Genomic DNA, 22,919 nt, shown 5'->3' on the forward strand with positions numbered 1-22,919 from the left:
ATGACTCCTTTAAATGAAAAGGTAGAAGTGCTCAATTTCATCATAGATATGTATGTATAGGAAAAAAACATAGTATATAGGTTGTTTCCTTTATTTAAAATTCTTGATGCTAAGTGTTTTATATTTTGGATTTTTTTGGATTTTGGAAATTTGCATGAACATAATGAGACATCTTGCTGATGGTACCAAAGTCTGAATACAAAATTAACTTAGGTTTCATATACACATTATACATATAGCCTTAAGGTAATTTTACACAGTATTTTAAATGCACCTGCGTTTTGACTGTGCCCTTTTACATAAGGTTAAGTATGGAATTTTCCACTTGTTGGAAGTGTCTTATTTTTTAAACTATATTTATTTTTATGTGGTGCTGAGGATCAAACCCAGTGCCTTACACGTGAGGCTGGCGTTCTACCACTGAGCCACACTATTTTACATTCCAGTCAGCAATGTATGAAATTTCTGATTTCTCTACATTTTCATCAACACTTAATATTTCCTTTCTTTTATTGTTGCTGTATTTTTTTAATTTTATTTTTTTCTGAGTTTCTAACTCACTGCCTTGTACATGGTAGGCAAGCAGCACTCTGCTATAGCCCTAGCTCCTATCATTTTTGAAAGTATTGAATTTGATATGTTGCATTACAAATGTGCAAACACAGATGAATTACAATTATAGTGATTCAGCTCTTTAGGTGGATTGTTTAGAATATGATATACATAAAGCCCAGGTTGAGGTCTTAATGTATGTTGTGTTCATCTCCTGTTAATGTAACAGGCCTAGGTTTCTCATAAGTAAATGCTATTGGTTACAAGGAAATTAGACTAAATCCTTAGTAGCTGGAAAAGTCCTCAAAATATGTGTATTATTAATAAGCCAATTCGCAAGAAAATCTTGGCATAAAGACAACTATATGTTGTCTTGAGTGTATGTCTGTTCTTTTCTCTGTTCCTTTCTTTCATTTATTTATTTCCTGCCTCAGCCACAGTGGATTTGAGATAATTTTCATTAAAGTTATGTAATATGGAATAATGGTAAAATATCGCTAAGAATAGAATCAGAACCAGAGAAAATATGAATGGAGAGAGGAAATCTTGTGTAGGGATTATGATTTGTCAACTTATCTGGTAAAGTTAGTAAAGAGAGATAGTCAATTACTCATTCCAACTTTTTCAGAAGAAGTAAATCTTTTTATAGCTCCGTTAAAATAAATTCTTAGGTGGAGCTTTGTATAGTGGCACTAAACAATTGTCCATAGCAAACAGCGGTAGCATGACTATAATTCTTAATTGTGACATACTATCTTGGGACTATAATCATTTTCGTTAAACATTTGTAAATATCTTGTGCTATTTATTTTATGGAAATTCAACTCAAGGTATTAATGATTGTCTTTTTATATACATATCTATACATACTATAGATATGTACATAACGGAGAAGATACGTACATATGAGAAGATACATTTTTGGTATTAACAGAGAGAGATGCTAGAGATTGAACCGAAGGCATTGCTTATGAAAGGTGCTGTTCCCTCGTGCTACATCCCCAGCCCAATCTTTTTCTTTAGTCACATATTTCTTCCATTTGCTTACTGTTTTTCAGAATATATACACTGAAGCTTGGGAAAAGATATTTATGTAATTTCTGGTAAGTTAAATGACCATTTTAGAGCTGAATTCATAGAATAATTGTACAGCTGTATTTTTAAGCATTTAATATTTAAGAAAAAAATTTAATGACTATAAGATAAAAGGCAGTATTGGTAATTTTTTTTATTATATAATGTCAAAAGAATAGATAGCTTTTCTGTGAACCTGTTTCTTTATAAAAGACAGTATCCAAAAATGTATGTCATAATTTTCTAAAGAATTTGGTTATTTTTTACCAAATTAACTATTAATGTATTCTTTTGTGAAGAACATATTTAATTTCAACATAATCTTGTATAAGACCTAAATGTTTAATATCTGTATTTGAGATATGAGTCAAATTATTAAGGTTGATCTGAAATTTCATTCATTAGTTTTTTCTTCTTTCACTTACAGCTTGCAAGTTATTTCAAAAGCTAAACCCAACACACTCATGAGTAAACAGTTGAAACCTTATCATTTTCACATGTAAACCTGCAACAAAGTTAAGCATTAATCATCTACTTATTTTTGGTATTAAGAAATGACTAAATATGCTACTTATGTAGACTCCAACATTTAACTTTGTATCTCTGAAGAGAATAACTATGAATTATTTTTCTTTGTAGTGTCAAAATTAAAGACCTGCTATGGCAATGAAGAAAGAGATTGAATTTGTCATTTTCACCTAAAGAAAAATGATAGACAAAAATCAAACCTGTGCTTCAGGACAGGATTCTATACCCTATATGACCTGTCTGATTCACATACTCGAAGAATGGTTTGGTGTGGAGCAATTGGAGGACTATTTGAATTTTGCAAACCATCTCTTGTGGGTTTTTACACCACTAATTCTTTTAATACTTCCTTATTTTACTATCTTTCTTCTTTATCTTACTATTATTTTCTTACACATTTATAAGAGAAAAAATGTATTAAAAGAAGCTTATTCTCATAATTTATGGGACGGTGCAAGGAAAACAGTGGCAACTCTGTGGGATGGACATGCAGCAGTTTGGCATGGTAAGCAAGAATGTTTTGATTTCTCTGTGTTGCTGTCTCTGTGTGGCACTGAACCTATTTTATCATTCTGTTTTATTAATTGAGAAGATATTAATAAAAATAATGGAAGTGATATTCCTTGTTATCTGTTTGCTTGCATTGTGCACATGTATGGTTTTCTTAAAATGACTTTCCCCAAACAGGCTAAGAGAGGTTATTTGTCATGGTACACTAGGAAGCAGAGCATGATGTAACCTCTGACATCCGGCTCTAAGTCTTGTGCTCTGTGTCTTATAGTAAATCTGTCCAGGTTTGGGGATCCAGGGTCAAAAGTCACAGTGTACAGCAAGTTTGCAAACAGGAACTATGTACCTTTGATATTTTGAGTTCTTAATGTTTCTTTATTACTATTAAAGTCCCTGCTTGTCAGTAGGAGCTCTCATACACTCTCATTGTTTTTCATAAGGCAAAATGATATTTCATCAATGTACACATGCTTGTCTACAGAGGCTACATCTGTGTGGACTGTTATTGTTCATTGAGTTTAAGACAGTAATTAGGAAATTTAGTGGCATCGTTTATACTACTTGCTGGGAAACATCCCCCTCCCACACATATAAACCCTTATATTTCAAGATCATATAGAGTAAGCATTTCAATTTATTTATATTCCAAGAGACATGGTTTGATTTAGTAGATTTAAGCAATAAATTTATTTTGTAGCAAAATGTATAATTTTAAGATATTTTTAGGTATTGGAGGAAATATTTAATTCTTAATCTGCTTAAATCTTTTATTATTGGTAGCTTAACATTTTATTAGGAGAAGTTATACTTCTTAAAGTATTGATTTTCTTTACCCTATTTTTTAGTAACATGAATAAAAGGCATTTATGTGCACATTTAGATTTTGTAAATTGTTGTCAAGTCAATTTTAATTATACTTTTAAAAGAATCTTTCATTTTTTAATAACAATATACATTGCAAAAACGTAGTGATACTGAAAAATACAAAGAAAAAGCAATCACCTAACATTTACCATGCAAATGAGTTCTATTAAAAATGTTGGTATGTCTGTCATTTTTAAAAATGTCTTTATTATTGTTATATGCATGGCAGATTAATATTTTTCATGTCACTAAGCCTTCTCATAAATATGATTTTTAATGGCTTCGTGGAATTCTGTAAATCCTATAATTATTTAGTTACCTATCATTAAATAGTAATTTGTTTGTAATTATTATTATTTTAAATATTCTTATATATTAATTATTATTCATTTTAATTATCACATAAATATCTTTGTATAAAATCTTTACATTGTTTTTTATTTTGAAGTTATATTTTTGTCCTGAGACTGAGTGTAATGTAAAATGTAGTGTAATGTAAAAATATACAATTTTTCAAGATTTTGTGATTCTTATGTGTTGTGTAGCATATGGCTTTACTATGTGGAGGAACATTAGTTTGATGTTTCTTAAATGTCTCCATTTCTAGGTAGTTTACTTGGTGATAGGCAGTGAACTCCTTTTCCTACAGTCTTATAATACTCTTTAAACTAAAAACTTTGGACCCATTTTTTAAAAAGCATTATTCCTAGAATATATGAAAAACGTTTTAAAATGCTGGACTCTTAATGTTTAATGATTTCCCCCTGAAAATTAATAAAGAAGAGTCCTCAATAAATATCTATTTTTGAGAAAATTAAAATCTGTGTATTTTGGGACAACTGTCAAAGTAATGAGAATCATAACGTTTGCTTTAGGAAAATAAGGAACATTTTCTCTTTGAGATATTTACTCATTTGTTTAATCTTAGGTATATGTTATTGTGGTTTTCGCTTTTGTTTTACAAGGGAGTTTATTCATTGTCTAAAAATAATGTTTATGCTTACTTACTTCCAGTGTAACCTATTCAATTCATTGGCAATAGAAAAATTTTGGAAAATGTAGGCTTTTGACTAAAGAGGTAGTCTGACCATATGACTTGTTACTTATAATACACGAATACTGGTTTTTAAAAAATCGACCATAACACAAACCCTAACTTTCTTTACTGCATATTTTGTTATTTTTAAAGAATTGGACACATTTTATTCACTAAAAGCGTCCTATAGATTAAACCGTAGGCAATAAAGGTATATATAACAGTATCAGGAGTTTCCATATATACTTCACCCAGTTTCCTTGAAAGTTAGTATCTTTATATAAGCTTCATGTACTACTATTAAATTATAGTTTTTACTCCTATTTTGTTTTATTTATGGTGCTGGGGGTTGTACTGAAAGCCTTATGCATCAAAGCAGGTGGTGTCCTACTAAGCTATATTTCTATCTTTACTCAAATTTTAAACTTTCTTGTAAGTGTTCCGTTTTTAGGATCTCTTGTTGCATTTAGTTGTCATATCTTCTCCAGTCTCTGGCAGTTTCTTAGTATTTTTTTTTTTTTTTTTTAGTCTTTCATGACCTTGGTACCTTGTTTACTTGTTTTGGCACTGGTTAATTGCTTTAGACTTTCAGTTTGAATTTGATGTTTTTTTATAGTTAGATTGAGTTTTTGAATTTTTGACAAGAATACCACACAAATGATGCTGGGTACTTCTCAATGCATTATATTACAGGAGTTATGATGTAACTGGTTATTATAACTTCAATCACTTGTTCAAGAAGATATCTGCCAGGTTTCTATATTATAAAGTTTCTTCTTTTTTCTTTGTAATTGATAAAGATTTGAGGAAGCTACTTTAACTTTTTCAAAAAGGATATTTTTCTGAATCTCAATTCTTCTAAATGAGTTGTTATAAGGATTTAGTGAAATTTCATGTAAAATGTTAGCATAATTTGTTATATACAAAATTTCAATAAACATTAACTGTCATAATTATAAAGCACCTTTCTCTGATAATTTGGAAGGCACTAGAATATGAACCCCTTGTCTTTTGATCATTATTTAGTTCAACTTAGCATATTTAGTGAGTCCCTAAGATATTAAAAATACAGTTTTAGGGTATCAGATTTTTACAGTTATTCCTGGTAAGGAAGGTATTTTGCTATCCAGTATGCATACATGTGTATATACTGTTTTATGGAAAGTATATATGCTTTCTATATATAATGTATTATGTTTTCTGTTCTTTTTTAATAAGAAAAATGTTGATGATAACTCACCAGAGTTATTTCATACTGGAATAAGTTTATTTCATAAGTCATAATCAGCAATTGAAAATCATAGGTCTAGTTTATCATGTACATACCTGTGGTATGGAGCAAGAATACAGACTTTGGAGTTGGGCAAACGTAGGTTTATATCCTGGTCCCTCTGTGTGACCTTGGATAATTTATTTTCTTTTTCTACAGGACAAAAATAAAAGGATTATTCACAGAGGAGGTAGCCTTTGAACAAGGCTTTGAAGAATGAATAGTACCAATAAAGTAACTATTTCTTACCACTGTACTTACAGACTAAATGAAATGGCCAGTGCTATAAGAAAATAGAAATGATCAAAATCGCTTCAAAAAGAAGAGAGAAACAAAATAGACCAAGAATCATAAAAGAAATTAAAACAGTATCCAAAGTTATCTTTCTCCTCCCTCCACAAAGGGCCCAGAGTACACAAGTTCTACTAGTTTCAAGAAATTAATCATGTCAATCTTAAAAGCAAACTGTAGTTCCAATAATAGGGAACTTTACAAGGATGCTGTTACCACTAGTATTTAATATTGTTGAGGCGGAGGCTAGAAGTAGGAAGTGTAAACAATTAGAAAATAAGAGACACTTGAAAGAAGCAGACTTAGTATTAATAAGATAGTTAACCAAGGGATTTAGTGGCCCATAAAATTAAGTGGCCCACATGCTGTCAGTAGTCATTTTAAAAATGGTTACCTTAATGGGGCTGGAGATGTGGCTCAAGCAGTAGCGCGCTCACCTGTCATGCCCGGGGCACTGGGTTCGATTCTCAGCACCACATAAAAATAAAAATAAAGATGTTGTGTCTACCGAAAAACTAAAAAAATAAATATTAAAAAATTCTCTCTCTCTCTCTTTAAAAAAATGGTTATCTTAAACCATTAATTTTTGCTAGACAGGAAATATTCTATTTAAGGGCTAATTCTAACAAAACATTTGAGAACTGTGTGGAGAAACTGTGTATGTGGAACTCAAAAAGAACTGAATGGATAAAGTCTCTACAGTACATATTCCAAGTTCATCTATTAATTTCTTGCAATTCCAAATGATTTTTTCATCCAACTTATAAAATTTGTATGGAAGAATAAATAGGAATAACCAAGACCAGTTTGAGAAAACAAAAGTATTTTCCTCTTCATGGAAAAAAAACATTAACATTATTTATCCTGATTAAAATTGTGGCATTGGTACAGGGAAAGAATCATCATTTATAAATCAAACAGATTAAAGAGTTCAGAAATGTGAATTTGGTAAGTGATAAAAGTGGTATTTCAGACCAATACGAAGAGTTACAGGAAAGTATTTGATAATTTTCAAGTAGGGAAGATCTAAGACAGAAAAGTAAAAGCTCTTTTAAAAAGAAGAGCAAGGATAGTGGAAGGAGACAGTCATCATTATACAAAATTCATGTATGAAGATGTGAATTTGGGGTCAACATACCTTATATACAAACAGAGATTTGATAAATTGTGGTATAAAGGTGTATTAAGAATTGCAATGCAAAAAAATTATGAATGTAATGCACTCCTCTATTGTGATGTGTGTAAGAAACAATAAAAAAACGACATAGTAAGCTAAATGCAGTATAGATCAGCACAACTTATTTTCAATAAGCCTTAGAAGATAAATTAGGAAAAAAAATCAACTTAAAAATAGCCTAAGGGGGGCTGGGGTTGTGACTCAGTGGTAGAGTGCTGGCCTAGCACATGTGAGGTGCTGGGTTCGATCCTCAGCACCACATAAAAATAAATATAAATAAAATGAAGGTATTGTGTTCAACTGCAACTAAAAATATTTTTAAAAAAGTGTTTGAAATTGTCTTTAAAAAATAGCCACAATTGTACTCAGTAGATACCATTTGTTAAACAGACCAGCAAATAAAATGCAGAGTGTATTCAGAACTAGAAGATGAATTATTTGTGGATGAGAAGTATACTGAATGACCAATCTGAAAAGGTAGACAAAGCTAGGGTTTTGTTTGTTTGTTTTTTAGTACCAGGGATTGAACTCGGGCATTCAACCACTAAGCCACATTCCCAGCCCTATTTTTTGTATTTTATTTAGAGACAGGGTCTCACTGAATTGTTTAGCAACTCACCATTGCTGAGGCTGGCTTTGAACTCTTGATCTTCCTGAGCTGCTGGGATTACAGGTGTGCGCTACCACACCCTAGGAAGCTAGGGGTTTTGAAGGATGTTGAATCTGTGCTCAGGAATTTGGAGTATTTTGTAGGAAGTTTAGTTCTAATTGCTTTTCTGAGGAAGATCCAGAAGGGCAACCTCACCATTAAATTATCATAATGTGTAGGTGTATAGGCTTAAAAATTAATTTCTGATGGCAAATTTAAAAGGGATTTATCTCTTAGGAGAAGGTTATAATTATCTGAATTCATGATACTGGTGTCTAAAGCCAGAAGGCAGTTAACTCGCTTACATAATAAATCTTTGCCATTAGAAGACACCTGAGTTTCATACTACTGACCTTCATATCCTCTCCAGTAAGCTAATCCACATGAGAAAACCAGAAAATCAGGTTGATGCCTGGTAAGCATGGTATCAGAGCAGAGAAGAAATAAATTTGTATTTAATGATATCAAATAAAAGAGCTACATAGAGAATATGGCTATTCTTATTCATGGGACCCAGATGACTCAAAATCTGCAGATTGATTGTCCCTTCTTGGAAGTGACAATAATTATCTTTGGGACTGCCTTCTCTGAGATTCCATTGCTCATCAAATCCCCCTAAGTTTGGTGTACTGCAGGTGGGAGCTGATGGAACTACATTTTGAAACTGATATTGAGAAAGAAGGCGATAGATTTGAGTCTTTGGAGATAAAATGCCCAGAACCTGATGACTAGGTAGAGTCTGAGCTGTACAGTTAGGGAAACAGGGGGCATGAGATGCTCCAATTAAAGCAACCACAGGAACAGAAGCACAAAAGTGGGAAAGTATATTCAGGGAGCTACAGTTAGTTCATTTGATACATGAATCATCTAATGTCACTCAATAAGCTGCTGGGATCTAAAAGGCCTTGAGAAGTTTGCACTGCAGTAGTAATCCACTGATAATTTCTGGGAAGAGAATGATATGATCATATCTGTGCTTTAAAGTGACTTAATTAAATAATGTTGGGACTTAATGCTTAGTGGCACTGTGGCAAACTATTGTTTTTCATTAATTGATTATTTGAATTTGCTTTCAACTAGGTGATTTGGCAAATAGTTATGCAAATAGATCATTTATTTCATATTTTTTAATGTTCTGTAAGCCAGAGAGAACCTCAGGAATATTCTGTATAGAATATCCTTCAATAGAGTATTTTATTACTCAGAAAATTTCTCCAGTTGTATAGTTGATCCTTTTGGTAAGTTCATACAACCTCAGTAATTGAATTACTTGAATTAGAATTAAGAAATTAGAAAGAAAATAAGTGAACAATACTTGGAAAAAATGTTAAGTGAATGAATAAAAACAATCATATTCCCTTCTGTGGAAAAATCATATAAGATCAAAAATATTATAGAATATATAAGGTTCAAAAAATATTCCAACTTAACATAATATTAGAATTTAAAACCCAGTATAAATTTTTAATCAGCTTAAAATTGGAATCACAGCTCTGAACTATCAAACATACTTTCTTAAAAGACTTGCTTCTTTAGCTTTATGGTACTCAAAAAGTTGAGTTTGTAGACACCTGGCTTTTTCTTATTACGGAGCTAGTGATGCTCTCTGTGATTACACTCTACTAATTCTCATTTTCTCCTTTTCTGTATTTTTAACCCATCTCCCATCAGTGAGAACCCTGGCTCCCCTTATACTTAATCTGCTTATTCATTTGATCAATCCCCCTCTGTGTAACCTATCTCCTGTCATTGCCACCATTCTTAACACTCTTGGATATCCTCTTACTCTGCTTCAGTCAGACATCCCAGGCCAAGTCACCAACCACACTGCACAGTACCCTTCTTTATCTGCTCAGGCCATGTTGCCCTACACCAGGCCACCCCTCCTACACAGACACTTCCTCAGCCCACTCATCAATGACCCCCTCATACCTTGTCACCTGGCTCTAACTTATGTGCTTGCCGCACCTTGGTTCCTCTTCTTTTTCTACTCAACCTTATCACCTTGTGCCAGGCTCTTTCAGCATTGGTGTTGTCATGACTCTGCTCTGCTCCTGTCCGCTCTGTGGATGCCTCCCTCACTCTGCATTACTCCAGCCCTTGTTCTGGGCCACCTCTCCATGCCAGTGCACACTCATCCTGCCCCACTTTATGGCTCTAGAACTGGAAGCAATAAAGGGAAAGGGAAAGAGGGAATAAAAAGGGAAATGGCAAGAGAACCATTAAGAATACTAAGCTTTTGAATTATTGACTATCCTTTAGTACAGATAAACTAATAAATATATTTTAAGTATTTGCATTTTGTCTTTTGAACAGGTTATGAAGTTCATGGGATGGAAAAAATACCAAAAGAAGGACCAGCACTTATAATTTTTTATCATGGAGCTATTCCCATAGATTTTTACTACTTCATGGCTAAAATTTTTATTCACAAAGGCAGAACTTGCCGAGTAGTGGCTGATCACTTTGTCTTTAAAATTCCAGGTAAATTTGTCACTGTAGAAAATTATAGAAAGATATTTAGTCGTCATGATTAAATTATATGGCCGTCTGTCTTTGAGGTCTTTAGTATCATTTACATGGCAGTCTATCTTTGAAGTCTTTAGTATCATTTGGAAAAGACTTTTGCCTTCTGGCCTCAAACGCCTCAAACGCCTTTAGGTGATCTTCTTGCCTTAGCCTCCCAAGTTGCTGGAACTATAGGTATGTGCCACTGTGTAAGGCTTAAATCTTGAAATTTATTTTAATTTTTGTTGCTCGGGAATCAAATCCAGGGCATTGTGTGTGCTAGGCAAGTGCCTTGCCACTGAGCTGTAGCAAGGCCAAATATTGAATTTTATATTCTGATTTTTGCAAAAGCAGTGTAAATTTTGATGTAGAAGGTAGTTATTTTTCGTATGATGATTTTTTTTTTCATGAGATGTTGATTTTTTTGTTTAATTTTACTGTTAGGGGTTAATAGCTTTCAATTTGATAGCAGATCAAAATTATAAAAAAAAATTAGCCAAGATACATGGTGTCTTCATCATTTTGCTACCCTAGAGAATATATGTGTTTTGTCTCCTATTACACAATTTGCCTAGATTTAAACTCTAAGATTGAAGACTATATTCTTTTTAATGTGTTCATAAAGTCTTAGTGCCTTTTTAAAGAGATTAATTAGCCAAATGGTTTCAAACACTAGAGTTTTAAAAAGATTCTTGAATGAATTAATTTTGATGAATCTTTTTTTCTGTTACTAAATCATTGGAAACAAGTCAGGAATGTTGATTGCTTGTTCTGAACTAATAAAAATAAAGCTGATCTATCAACCAGACAGACACAAACTTGGTAGTGAATTAAGTAATGATCTACTTCAGTACTTTTCATAACATGTTAGTGCTTTGGGTATCATTGTATCACTAAACACTCATTTCTACTTTGTATATAAGTTAAGCTGAAGATTTTCCATTTAAAAGTAATATTGCCACCTAATAATTTTAGAAATTGGAAAACAAAGAACATTATTATAATCTTACCATTCCAATATAGCCAGTTATTTGATTTACTTCATTTTTAATTTACCTATTTTTGTGTTTTACAAACAATTTTGTGGGTTTTCTGGAGAAGTTTTCATGTAAACATCAACATTTTGCTGATTTATAAGGAGCAGTTGATGTTATGACTAATATGTGTACTTTACTATTTTTCATTTATCAAACATTAGGTTACTTCCATTTTTTCCCCTTTTTGTAAAGTGAATATTTTTAGCATTGGCTTTTCAAATAATTTTCTTCTTTTTTGATCCTGTAACATCTTGACATTGATTTACTTTATGTCCGTCATTGCTTTCTGAAGGTATAAAATCATTATAATTCTTAGTACAAGAGAGATTTTCTGTCTTGTAATTTTTGAAACCTCCCTTATTCCTTGTTTTATTATGGAGAATGCATCTAGTTAAATCAGTGAGCTTTTAATGTAATGTTGGGTGGAAATTATTTAAATCTTAATGATTTATAATCTTGTTTCAGTCCTTTAAATGAGAAATTTGGTTATTCTGCACAATTTATAGGGACCATTCCTATTTCTGTGTCAAAAAGTGATGCATGTATATTAACAGTGTTCTAAAGTTCCAACATAAGATTTTATTAAAATATTTAATTGCTGGCAGGATTATGTCCTTTATCCATAAATAATTGTAATTCGAAAAGCTGTGCAATATTAAAACTCATAATTAGTTCTTGAATCAAACACCTTCACTTTATTAAAAAAACTATTAATAATATTCACTATTATTAATTATTTAAAAATTTATTTGTAAGATTAGCCTCACCTGACTTTTAATTTCAATAGATTTGATTATAATCTTGCCTGTTTGGGTAGAGCTAAGCATAGTCAGATTCATATTGTCTCAAGTGATTTTTAAAAGAATTAACATTAACCCCTAAAGGGTTAATGAGAGATTAGATTTGTAATTGCTAGTGGGATATTATTTCTGATTGCCCTAATAAATATTTTAGAGTGTTTTGGGCATGATATGCAATGGAAGGAGTTTGGGGACAGACATACTCAAATGGGAATCTCTCTCCTGGCACTTGTTAGCTGTGTGCTAGGGAATATCTGAGCTCAGATTTCCTCATCTGTAAAACAGAAGAATCCCTGTTTACCAAGATTGCTGTGAGTTTTAAGAGTTTGAATATGTAAAGTAGCCAGAATAGTAGGTGATCAGTAGAAAGTAATCAGTAGTTATGTTATTAGTAAGATATATCTATTACTACATAAATAATATAAATCTTATGTTAACCTTAACAGTTATTAATTTTAGAAAATAAAAAAAGTTACTGATATAAATATAGATAGTCTCATATGTGTGAAGATATTTGCTCTTGGAAGAATTGAACAAGAATGTATTTAAGATCTCATCTTTCTTACAGGGTTTAGTTTATTACTTGATGTATTTTGTGCTCTACACGGACCAAGAGAAAAATGTGTTGAAATTCTGAGGAGTGGTCACTTGTTAGCTATTTCACCAGGTGGAGTTCGAGAAGCCCTATTTAGTGATGAAACTTACAACATCGTATGGGGTAATCGAAAAGGCTTTGCTCAGGTTGCAATTGATGCAAAAGTGGTGAGTTGTGTAAAATTAATTATTCAACTAAAGCTTAGTTAAATTTAAAATAAATGCTTAGTGAGCCAAAGTATGTAAGAATATACCCCCTTCTTATTACATAGCTTAAAAATTATTATATGTAACATTTTAAAATGTGTCAGTAGAGAAATATTCTTTGTGCATAGAAAGCCATCTTACATAAAAAATGACTCTTGAAATTTTGCAAATATCCAGCAAGGTTTTATTTTACATTTAAAATCCATCTTCTTTTCATCATATTTGTAATTTTGTACAAATAATTTCATCATTCCTTTAATTATGCTTTTTTTTTTCCACTAGTGTAATTAGTTCAATTCTGTGTATGTTTTAAACCTTTGGTACTTTTGATGTGACTGAATTGGTATATTTCAGGAGTGGTTGTTAGTTTGGTAATCTTATCTTTGACCATTTCTTACAAGCAGACTGAAATAATCTGTGACTTTATCATTTTTCATCAGCTCTCTTATAAAGATAATAAACAGATATTGGTCTAATTTGGATACTAATTAAAGATTTCCTATGAGAATTTGTCAGTAAAATTAAGGATTCCTCTGAGATTCAATAAATTAATCTACTTAACAGACTGAATAATGTGAATGCCATTTTGTGCTTTTCTTTTGCCTTTGGAAAGTACTCCTTAGCACTTTGAGCTCCATATTGTTATTATATTCTTAGAAAACACTTATGTATTACTTATGAAATGTTTCTCCTTTGCTTCTGTTAATTTTTATTTTAGATTGTCAGCAAAAGAAGTCAACAGTACTTTAGATAGGGTATTAATTGTTTTTCCGGGCCTATTAGAGACTGCTGCTAATAACTTTCACATTTCAGATTTTTTTGTGTTCCCATTGGTGTGGCATAAAATGACCAGTATACACCCTTAGCTTGATTGCCCATCTTGCAAATATGGACTGTTGATTAAAAAAGAGATTATAAAGGATTCATTTTTTTTGTAACCAAAGAATAATATTTGAAGAAGAATAAATGTTTTTATGTCTTAATTGCAAAGTTCCCAGTGAAATAAAATGCTTTGAGCTCTTTTCTGTATATGTAATTCCTAGAAATTACTGCTGTAATGCTTTATGAGTGTGATCTTAGTTTGGGGTGAATGTACTTGCCAAAGTATTTAAATAACACAAAAATTTAAATACTACTTCCTTACAGTAGATTATAAGCTCATTGAGGACTAGGATTTTATATTCAAATACTTAGTATAGAGACTAGCTTTGAGTAGGCTTTTAAGTATTTGAATTTAGAATCAGAATTAGTATTTGAATTTAGAATAGGATTTGACTTTTTAAAATAAGACAGTATTAAACACTACTAGTAGAAAATAGCCTTTTGAATTTAACTTTATGTTAAATAATGTCAATAATATAGAAAATTAATTTTTAGCACATAACACTATTTTCCAGAATGTTTAAAGTTCTGATGCAGGAAATAAAATCCTAGCCTGTATAAGTAACTTGGAATACAAAAGATTACATAAGTTGTACAAAAATTAAGGAAAATCAATGCAATGCATATTAAAGCAATAATAAAAACTAAAAAGCTAATTAAACTAAAACTTAATGATGATTCACTTTTTAAGTTTATATTTTGAAAATATATGTCTTCATATGTTTAAAGATGATACAAATCAAGTTGAAATCATAAATTCATCATGGAATTCTAATTCTTCTTTCTTAAGTTTATAGTTTTAAGCAACATATTGCTTTGAAGAAGGCCTGAAAGAAATGTTACAAAGAAAATAATTCTTTTTCCAATCCATAAGTTTCTAGATAGTTAATTAAGATAATCCAGTTGATTAAGATTTTGTATAAAGATTTCAGAAATTTTATGAAAGAACTTTCTATTAGTTTAAAAACAAACAAATCTTTAATGCTTTGGATTTACAAAATAACATTGTTAGCTTAATAAATATTGTGCCATCCCAACATTTTGTAGCACTTGTAAAGGCTTTTTCCTGGTACTCCTGTATGGAAGGAGGTGACGTATATAATTATTCCAATGTTACAGATGAGGAGACTCAGGCACAGACAGATGGAGGGATGGAAGGGATCTGGTCACAACAAGGCAGCAGCAGAGCAGAACACACAGTTCAGGACTCAAGGCAACGGTGCTGTTGCCATCTCTGACTACATTGCACAGTGAGTCTTCGGACATCTGAGATTGAAGGGGTCTTCCAGATCTGTGAGGGAAATCTTTCAGTAATGTATGTATGACACAAGTATCCCATCTGGAAAATCCCTTAATAGGCCTCAAAAAATTATCATAAACTGTGAGTAAAGACTGTTGTTGCAGGCTTAACTACATTTAAAATTAAATACATTATGACATACTGGCTGAGGGTGTAGCTCAGTGGTAGAACACTAGCATGTATGAGGCCCTGGGTTTGATCCCAAGCAGTGTAAAAAGTAAAAAATAAAATGTTAATTGTGACATTCTTTACAAGTCAAGAGGAAAAAATCTAGATTGTATGCAGTTCATAAAATATTAGTAGAAAATATGTAAAGTTCATTTGAAAGCAACAGACTTTTAATATGTAATATAAGTCACTTATTTTGTAAATTCTTGAGAATTATGATATTGGTAAGAATTTTTAAGTAACTTCTTAGATAAGTGGAAGAATTAGTGTGTTTAATTGGAAAATAAGTAACAGATGTAAAACAAGATAACATTTTGTTAAAATTACCCTTTGAGATAGGATAATTATTTTTCCCCCATTTTATACATGAGGAAAATGAAGCTTAGATATGGTAAGTAACTTTTGTAATGGTTTTCACATTTTTGTGGCAGAAGTAAGACCCTGGACTATTCCCAAGTATAGTTTTAAAAATGCACATTCTGTCTTGTACCCATGTGTTCATACACATACATACAGAGACACGTATATATGTAAACAATTCTAGGTTACTTAGAATAACTGAATAATACCAGATATTTAAATATCTCAAACTCTACTTTGTTTACAAAGTATATTCAAGGGGAGAATTGAATGTACTACAAGCTCATGTTGCAAAACGTTGTTGCTTATGGCTTTAAGGATGTTAACTTCAATGTAAATTTAAAACCTTAGTCACAGACAATAGTATGAAGTACTGAAGTTACTAGGCCAGGCTTTCTTTTATTTAGTAGGTTCTAGAAATGTACAGTCTCCAGAGAGTTAAGTATTTAAGGAGTAATGTTTATCCTGAATAGTCCTTATAAAGTGCATACAGACTTCTGGGATCATGCCAGTTGGTAGATGTAAGTCCAACAGTACTTGTTAAGGGACGCAAAGTGTGTATATCTGACCTGAAAGGTCTTTTCTTTCTTTAGCATTTTAAACTGTCAACTCTGAAGACATTTTATAACTATTTAAAACATTAGGATTTTAGCCATCATTTTATTTTAGAAAACTAGTAATAATTTCCTAGAACATAATCTGATTACTTTTACAAAATAATTGAATATACTTTATCTTTTCAGTGTGTTAGCTTCATGAATTAACTCCATTAAATTTTTAAATTCTTCAACTGAAGCTTTTCTTATCTGACTTGTTTCCTCTTCCTAAATGATTTTAAGATTGCTGCTGCCTATTACTGGCCTTTGTATTCACAGAATACAAATTAATTCATTAGAAGCATTGTCTCTCTGTTCTGTTTGTCCATTTCTTGTTTAATTCCTCAATGGCTTTCTTTAGCTCCTCATTTATTCCAGGCACTGTTCTAGGTGCTAGGGATACAGCAGTGAAAAACAATTTCCCTGCAGTCTATTAGATGTCTTCCTCCCAGTAAGAAGAGAGGTACAATTAGTGACTGGTTAGTTATATGTAAGGTAATACAAATAGCTGTATCTGTTTTTTTCCTTCAGTCCATAATTTTCAAAACTGAGTAAGTTTATCAGCTTATTTAAATACCACAGACCCAAGCCCTACTCATTAAGGCAGGTAGATCTGTATTAGGTTAAAGCATATATATCAGTATATACTATCCAGTTCTACAAATAATGTGAACCCCCACTGCACATACAGTTTATCCATTCTAAAACATTTAATTCAGCATATTAGTGTATACATTAAAATGTTTATTTGGTTTTTAATATGTTAGTATTCGTAGTGGCATAACTTCCATAGAATACTTCACAATATTTTATTATTTTATGGCATTATATTCTTTCATTATAAAAAGTCACACTTATTGGTATTCATAGAAATATAAAAATCATGAACTTGTGAGCATAAATCCTCTAAAATTAATGATATAAAGAATTCTTTAACATACATTTCCTGTATTTGCAGCAAATCTTATATGCTTACTTTTCATTGATGTCGAACATTTTAAATTTAATAAGCTTACAAAAAGTGGTGTTTTACTAATTCCATGATAGCATCTTGCCAAAACCTCTTAAATTTATATAAATTTCCCTTAGAATCTTTCTTATAACTTCATTGAGCATACTATTCAGTATCCTCCTAAAACCAATTTATTATATACATTTTATTTAATGAAATAAATGATTACTGTAATTTCTATTTTGAGTTTCAAGGATTTATGTGGAATACTAGGAAAATAGATAAATGAAATATTGTATGTTGCCACTGGAGGGTAGTGTTTCCAATTTGTATTTTTACAAATGACCAAGTTGAATTTAGTTTGATTAATCACACTAGTCAAGTATACCATTATTTTTAAAATCTTATTCTGATAATTTCAAACAGGCCCTTAAAAGTTAGCCTTAGTGACTCAGTGGACACATTGAATGGATTTATTTATTTACTTTTTAATTCAAATTCTTTTCTTTAGCCCATTATTCCTATGTTTACACAAAATATTCGAGAAGGATTTAGATCACTTGGAGGAACAAGTAAGTTCTGATTCGTATGGTTTTTAATTATAATGTAATATTTAAAATATTTGGAATTTTGAACACTGTAAGGAATCCTTTTGAATTATTAAATGTTAGGTAATGGATAGATTGCTTAGGTGTTTTCCTATATAAAGTCTAAATAACTGATTCTAAGTAATGGCAGTTCTTAGGTATTATATTTTTGCTGAGACTGTTGTATACATAACTTGAAGTTTATCGGTAATGAGTTCTTTAAAACTTGAAAGCATTTTATCTAATTTATTATGTTATACCATGGTGATGAGACACAATATAAATTTATATACTATGGTATAGGTATACCATGAGGAAGTTAAAAGCTTTAACAGTGAATGGTGCTACACGTTGAAGTAAGATTAACAACCTGAGGAGATGTCGTTTGCTTTGGTTTACTTTTGTCACTTAACATTTTTTTTTAGTATTTTTAACCATTTCTATTTACATTGATGAGATTTTTTTAAATATACCTTTAATTTATTGAAATAGAAAGCAGCTTTTAGTCATAGGAATGACAGCATTTGGAAATTTTTTTTTCTTCACAATGTCTTATTTCTTACTTTGAAATTTTGTACCCTATAGTAGCTTAAGGTTTTGTACCGTATGGTTTGTATATTGTATTCAATTGCCTATATTTTGTATCCCTAGCACTATTATTGTAAGTATTCCTATCTACATAAAAGTCCTCTTTTGAAGAGTTTTAAATTGCTGTTGTTTCTTTTATATGTAATGTTATTTTGTGTTGATATTCCATGTTTTTTAAGTCAAAATTTTTTTTTCTTTAAAAATTTTTTTCTTTCTTTTTTTTTCAAATTTAATATGGGAAGGCAGATTGATGTGATACTTGACATTTGTTGTGGAGTTCTTTCAGCCTATTTCTTCATAATTTAAATGGCAAACCAGAAATTATTTTACAGGTTGTTTCTTTAATTGTAAATAGTTTTTAAAATCCTTTTTGACTGCTTTTAAAAATTTTCCTTGACTTTAAAGCTCAATATCTCAACAATTAGTATCTAGTTTTTTTTTTTTTTTTTTTTTTTTTTTATGATAACTTTAGGTTTGATGGTGTATTTTATATTTACAGGTGTAAACAGTATTTTCAACTTTAATACAGTACTTAACTATTAACTGTGTAGTCCATGTGGCTAACTTTTTTTGGATTCCCTTGATGCTGTTTTTTGTTTTTTGTTTGTTTGTTTTTTAAACTTAGTCCATCTGTTTGTTTTTGCCTTTTTATTACTTCCTTATTTAATTCTGCTAAATTTCAGATTGGTCAGATAGCATTAAAAATTCTTTACTTTGATATATTAGCTTTTTTTTCTAACTTATAATAGTGAGTTTCAGTCTTTGCATAGTTTATCAGTGTACTATAATCTCATGTTTACATGAATTTAATTTATACTCCCATTTTTTCTTTTTTTTTATTCATGTAAAGCACTTTATTTTATGTCTTTACACTTTTTAACTTTCATCTTTTGGTTGCAGTCTTTACCCTTTGCTTTGCAATAATAGTACTTGGTTTGTCTTTTCAAATTTTCATAGTTTTAAAATCTCTCTTTTTTAAAATTAATAGATTTAATGTTTTTATTTTTAGGTTTACTGAAAAAAAATTAAGTAGAAAGTATAGGGATTTTTTTTTTAAATGTATACCCTCACCATCCTTCAGTTTTCCCTTGTAATATATTGCATTAGTATGGTATCATTTATTACAATTGATTGAAAAGCTCATCTTTTTAAAAAATATTTTATAATTCTAAGAAGTAATACTTTCTATTACTTTACTGTGAATCTTGCATAATTAATTTGAAAGTTTACAATTGTATGCTTCGAATATTTAATCAGTAAAAATGATTTTATTTACTTTAAACAGGGCTGTTTAGATGGCTTTATGAAAAATTCCGTTATCCGTTTGCTCCAATGTATGGCGGTTTTCCAGTGAAGTTACGGACTTATTTAGGTGATCCCATTCCATATGATCCAAAGATAACAGCAGAAGAATTAGCTGAAAAGGTAAATTATTTCATCTTCCTTAGTCTTAGGACAGATTTTTTTCAATTATTATTTAAAATTTCATAACTTATTTACTTATGTATTCTACAATCATGTTCTTTGTCAATAGTTCTCAAGAAGTAATGATTTTCCATAGGAGATGGTTGGCAATGTCTAAAGACATTTTTTTATTGTCACAGTGGGCAGAAGTTGGAGGAGGTAGTGCTACAGACATTTATGGCTAGAGGCCAAGGAAAGAATTTATGGTCAGCTGCAGGACATCTATGGATATGTATCTATGTTTAGGGTTTTGGAAATATTAGGTTGAAATTAGGGTAAGGAAATCAAAATTGGTGTTGGAGATTTAGAAGTCATTTGCTCTTAGGCAGTTGTGGAAGTCTTAAGCTTGGCAATGCAGGTTGAAGAAAGAAAGAAGAGGACTGAAGACATCTTGCAAGAAATGTAACATTTAAGGAGGAAGCCAAGGAAGGAGAACAACTGAAGTTAACTGAAAGGGAACTGGAGCAATAAGTAAATTTGTGTGATGGAAGTCAGTAGGGGTGAGAATGATCAGTAATACTTATTGTAAAGAAATCAAGGGAATAAGAATGAAAAAAGACAATTCCGTTTGTATTTATACTTTTAGAGGGTATATAACTACAAAAAAGCAATAAATGTCATTTGTTTAATCACTTAAATGGGATGAGTGTTTTGATTATGACTTTTACACCAGTCTTTGGTACATATATTAGTCTGATTTATTTTTAAAAATTTAAATTGTGATAGAAAGCACACATATTTAACCATTTTAACAGTTCAGTTCTGTTAAGTACATGGATGTTGAGCAATAGATTTCCAAAAGTTTTTCACTTTGCAAAACCAATTCTACACCTGTTGAACACAAACCTCTCATTTCTCCCTCCCCATAGTTCCTGACAATCATTGTTCTACTTTTTGCTTCTTAGAGTTTAACTACCTTAGATACTTCATATGAGGGGAATCATAATTTTTGTCTTTTTGGAATTAGCTTTTTTTTCACTGAGCACAATGTTTACAAGATTTATGTGTCTTCTAGCACATGACTGAATTTTCACATTCTCTAAGGCTGACTAATATTTATCCCATTTTCTTTATACATTTATCTGTTGTTGGGCACTTAGATTGTTTATGCTTGTTTTGACTCGAGTCTTAGCAAGTTTTACAGTTTCAGTGTCCAAATCTTTCTCCTCTTGGGTTAAGGTTTTTCTTAAATATTTTAATTTTTTGATCCTACTGTTTTATTATTTTTCATTTCTATGGTTCATTGGGATTTTATTTTCTGTTTCTATTGTTTTATTGTTCATTGTCAGTATAGAGAAACAACTAATTTTCATGTGTTGATTCTATATTCTGCACCTTTGTTGAATTTGTTTATTTTGTCTTTTTGTGGGATTTTTAGGATTTTCTACATATTAGATCACATTATTTACAAAGATGATTTTATTTATTATCCTTATACAGTCTAATTTAATCCTCATATCAACCCTAATTATTACTATTTTTATTTTATTTTAGAACTCGGTTTGAACCCAGGAATGCTTTACCATTAAGCTACATCCCCAGCTTCCCATCCCCCTTTTGTTTTAGTTGTGTCAGGGTCTCACTAAGTTGGTGAGGCTGGCCTTGCACTTGATATCTTCTTGTCTAAGCCTCCTGAGTTGTTAAAATTATAGGTTAATTATTACTATTTTATACATGAAAAAACTGAATATTCATTCAGCATTGCTAGGTCATGCTACAGTAACAAAAACAACAGAATCTTAGAGGCTTATGATGATAAAATTTACTTCTTGTTGATGTTGATGGGCTTTAGCTATAGCTTTGTCCATGCCCCTATCTTCATTGTTTTGAGATTAGGCTAAAAGAAAAGCCCCATGTAGAATGTTGCCATTTGTGTGGTAAAGGGAAAAGGTCAGGGATAGACCATGAGATGGTTTTCAAAGATTCTTTTTGGAAGTGACCCATTCATTCCTACTGGTATTTTATTGCCAAAGCCACGACGCTAGACTTCTGTGAGGTAGGACCTGAAATCCTCCCACAAAGATGGTCAGGAAAAGAGGGGCCTGGCGGGGGAAAAGGAATAAATTAATACACCTGCCTTACTGGGACTCATCAAGTTAGTCACTTAGAAGAGAATATGCAGCTGAAGCAACATTAATACTATGTTGGATGAGACTGTTCACCTGAAAGCTTGATAGGAAGATTCACAAAGGTAACATTAGTGATACATTTTATGCCTTCTTGTTCTTTAAGTAATTAAAATGGTTCATTAAGTATATTCAGTTTAGCTCTGTTGACCTCAAGGTAAAATCCTGACTTTTAAGGTCAGGGCATATTCTCCACACAGCATGACTCTTCTGTCATCCTGAAATGATGCTTTTCTAAGAGCTTCATGGTCTAAGAGCTACACCAGAGCTGAGACCTAACCCTTTGATTCTACTTCTACCCCCATACAAATTGTTGTTAATATATATCTTTGCTGCTCCCTAACAAATGCATTCTTTAGGATATAATTGAATTCTGTCTTGTTCTTTTAAATTGTCTTCCCGCCTATCCATTTGGATTTAAGTGGGGTTAGAACTACGTAGGAATACTTTTTTTTTACAGACTACTTGTCATGGTCAAAACAGAAGGTAATGGAGAGAGGGAAAAAATCCTGTCCTGAAAACTTTAGGCAACAGCATCACTTTGTGTAAATTAACTTCAGTGAACTAAAGTATGCTTGAAATCAAGAAAATTGAAATTCTCCTTTTGTGAATGCTTTTTATGATTTCCCAGTCTTTTTAATACCAGTAATGGAAGCACAAACTAGCAGAACAGATTACCACACATTTGAAATGATTAGCATTGAAATTAAAGTTTATTTGTTTGTTTGTTTGTTTTGATAGTGCTGATTGAACCCAGGGGTGCTCTACCACTGAGCTACTGTCTTAGTCCTTTTTTTGT

The 22,919-nt window shown here is 31.2% G+C and overlaps 1 protein-coding gene across 8 annotated transcripts in view; it reads left to right on the forward strand.

Moving 5' to 3' along the window:
* Nucleotides 1-22,919, forward strand: part of Tmem68 (transmembrane protein 68) — a 30,232-nt gene that overhangs the window by 3,139 nt on the left and 4,174 nt on the right. For 3 of the 8 annotated variants that reach the window (XM_071602357.1, XM_071602358.1, XM_071602359.1), the window contains exons 2-8: nt 1,611-1,655; nt 2,054-2,170; nt 2,266-2,659; nt 10,268-10,435; nt 12,865-13,058; nt 17,867-17,927; nt 19,816-19,955. In XM_071602357.1, coding sequence (XP_071458458.1) covers nt 2,335-2,659; nt 10,268-10,435; nt 12,865-13,058; nt 17,867-17,927; nt 19,816-19,955 — 888 coding nt within the window. In that variant the 5' untranslated portion in view covers nt 1,611-1,655; nt 2,054-2,170; nt 2,266-2,334. Of the gene's footprint in view, nt 1-1,610; nt 1,656-2,053; nt 2,171-2,265; nt 2,660-10,267; nt 10,436-12,864; nt 13,059-15,098; nt 15,230-17,866; nt 17,928-19,815; nt 19,956-22,919 lie in introns of all 8 variants that reach the window. The other 5 variants (XM_027932840.3, XM_071602361.1, XM_071602360.1 and 2 more) reach the window with 3 other exon arrangements.

Source organism: Marmota flaviventris, chromosome 15, assembly GCF_047511675.1.
Source record: "Marmota flaviventris isolate mMarFla1 chromosome 15, mMarFla1.hap1, whole genome shotgun sequence".
NCBI classification, from domain to species: Eukaryota; Metazoa; Chordata; class Mammalia; order Rodentia; family Sciuridae; genus Marmota; species Marmota flaviventris.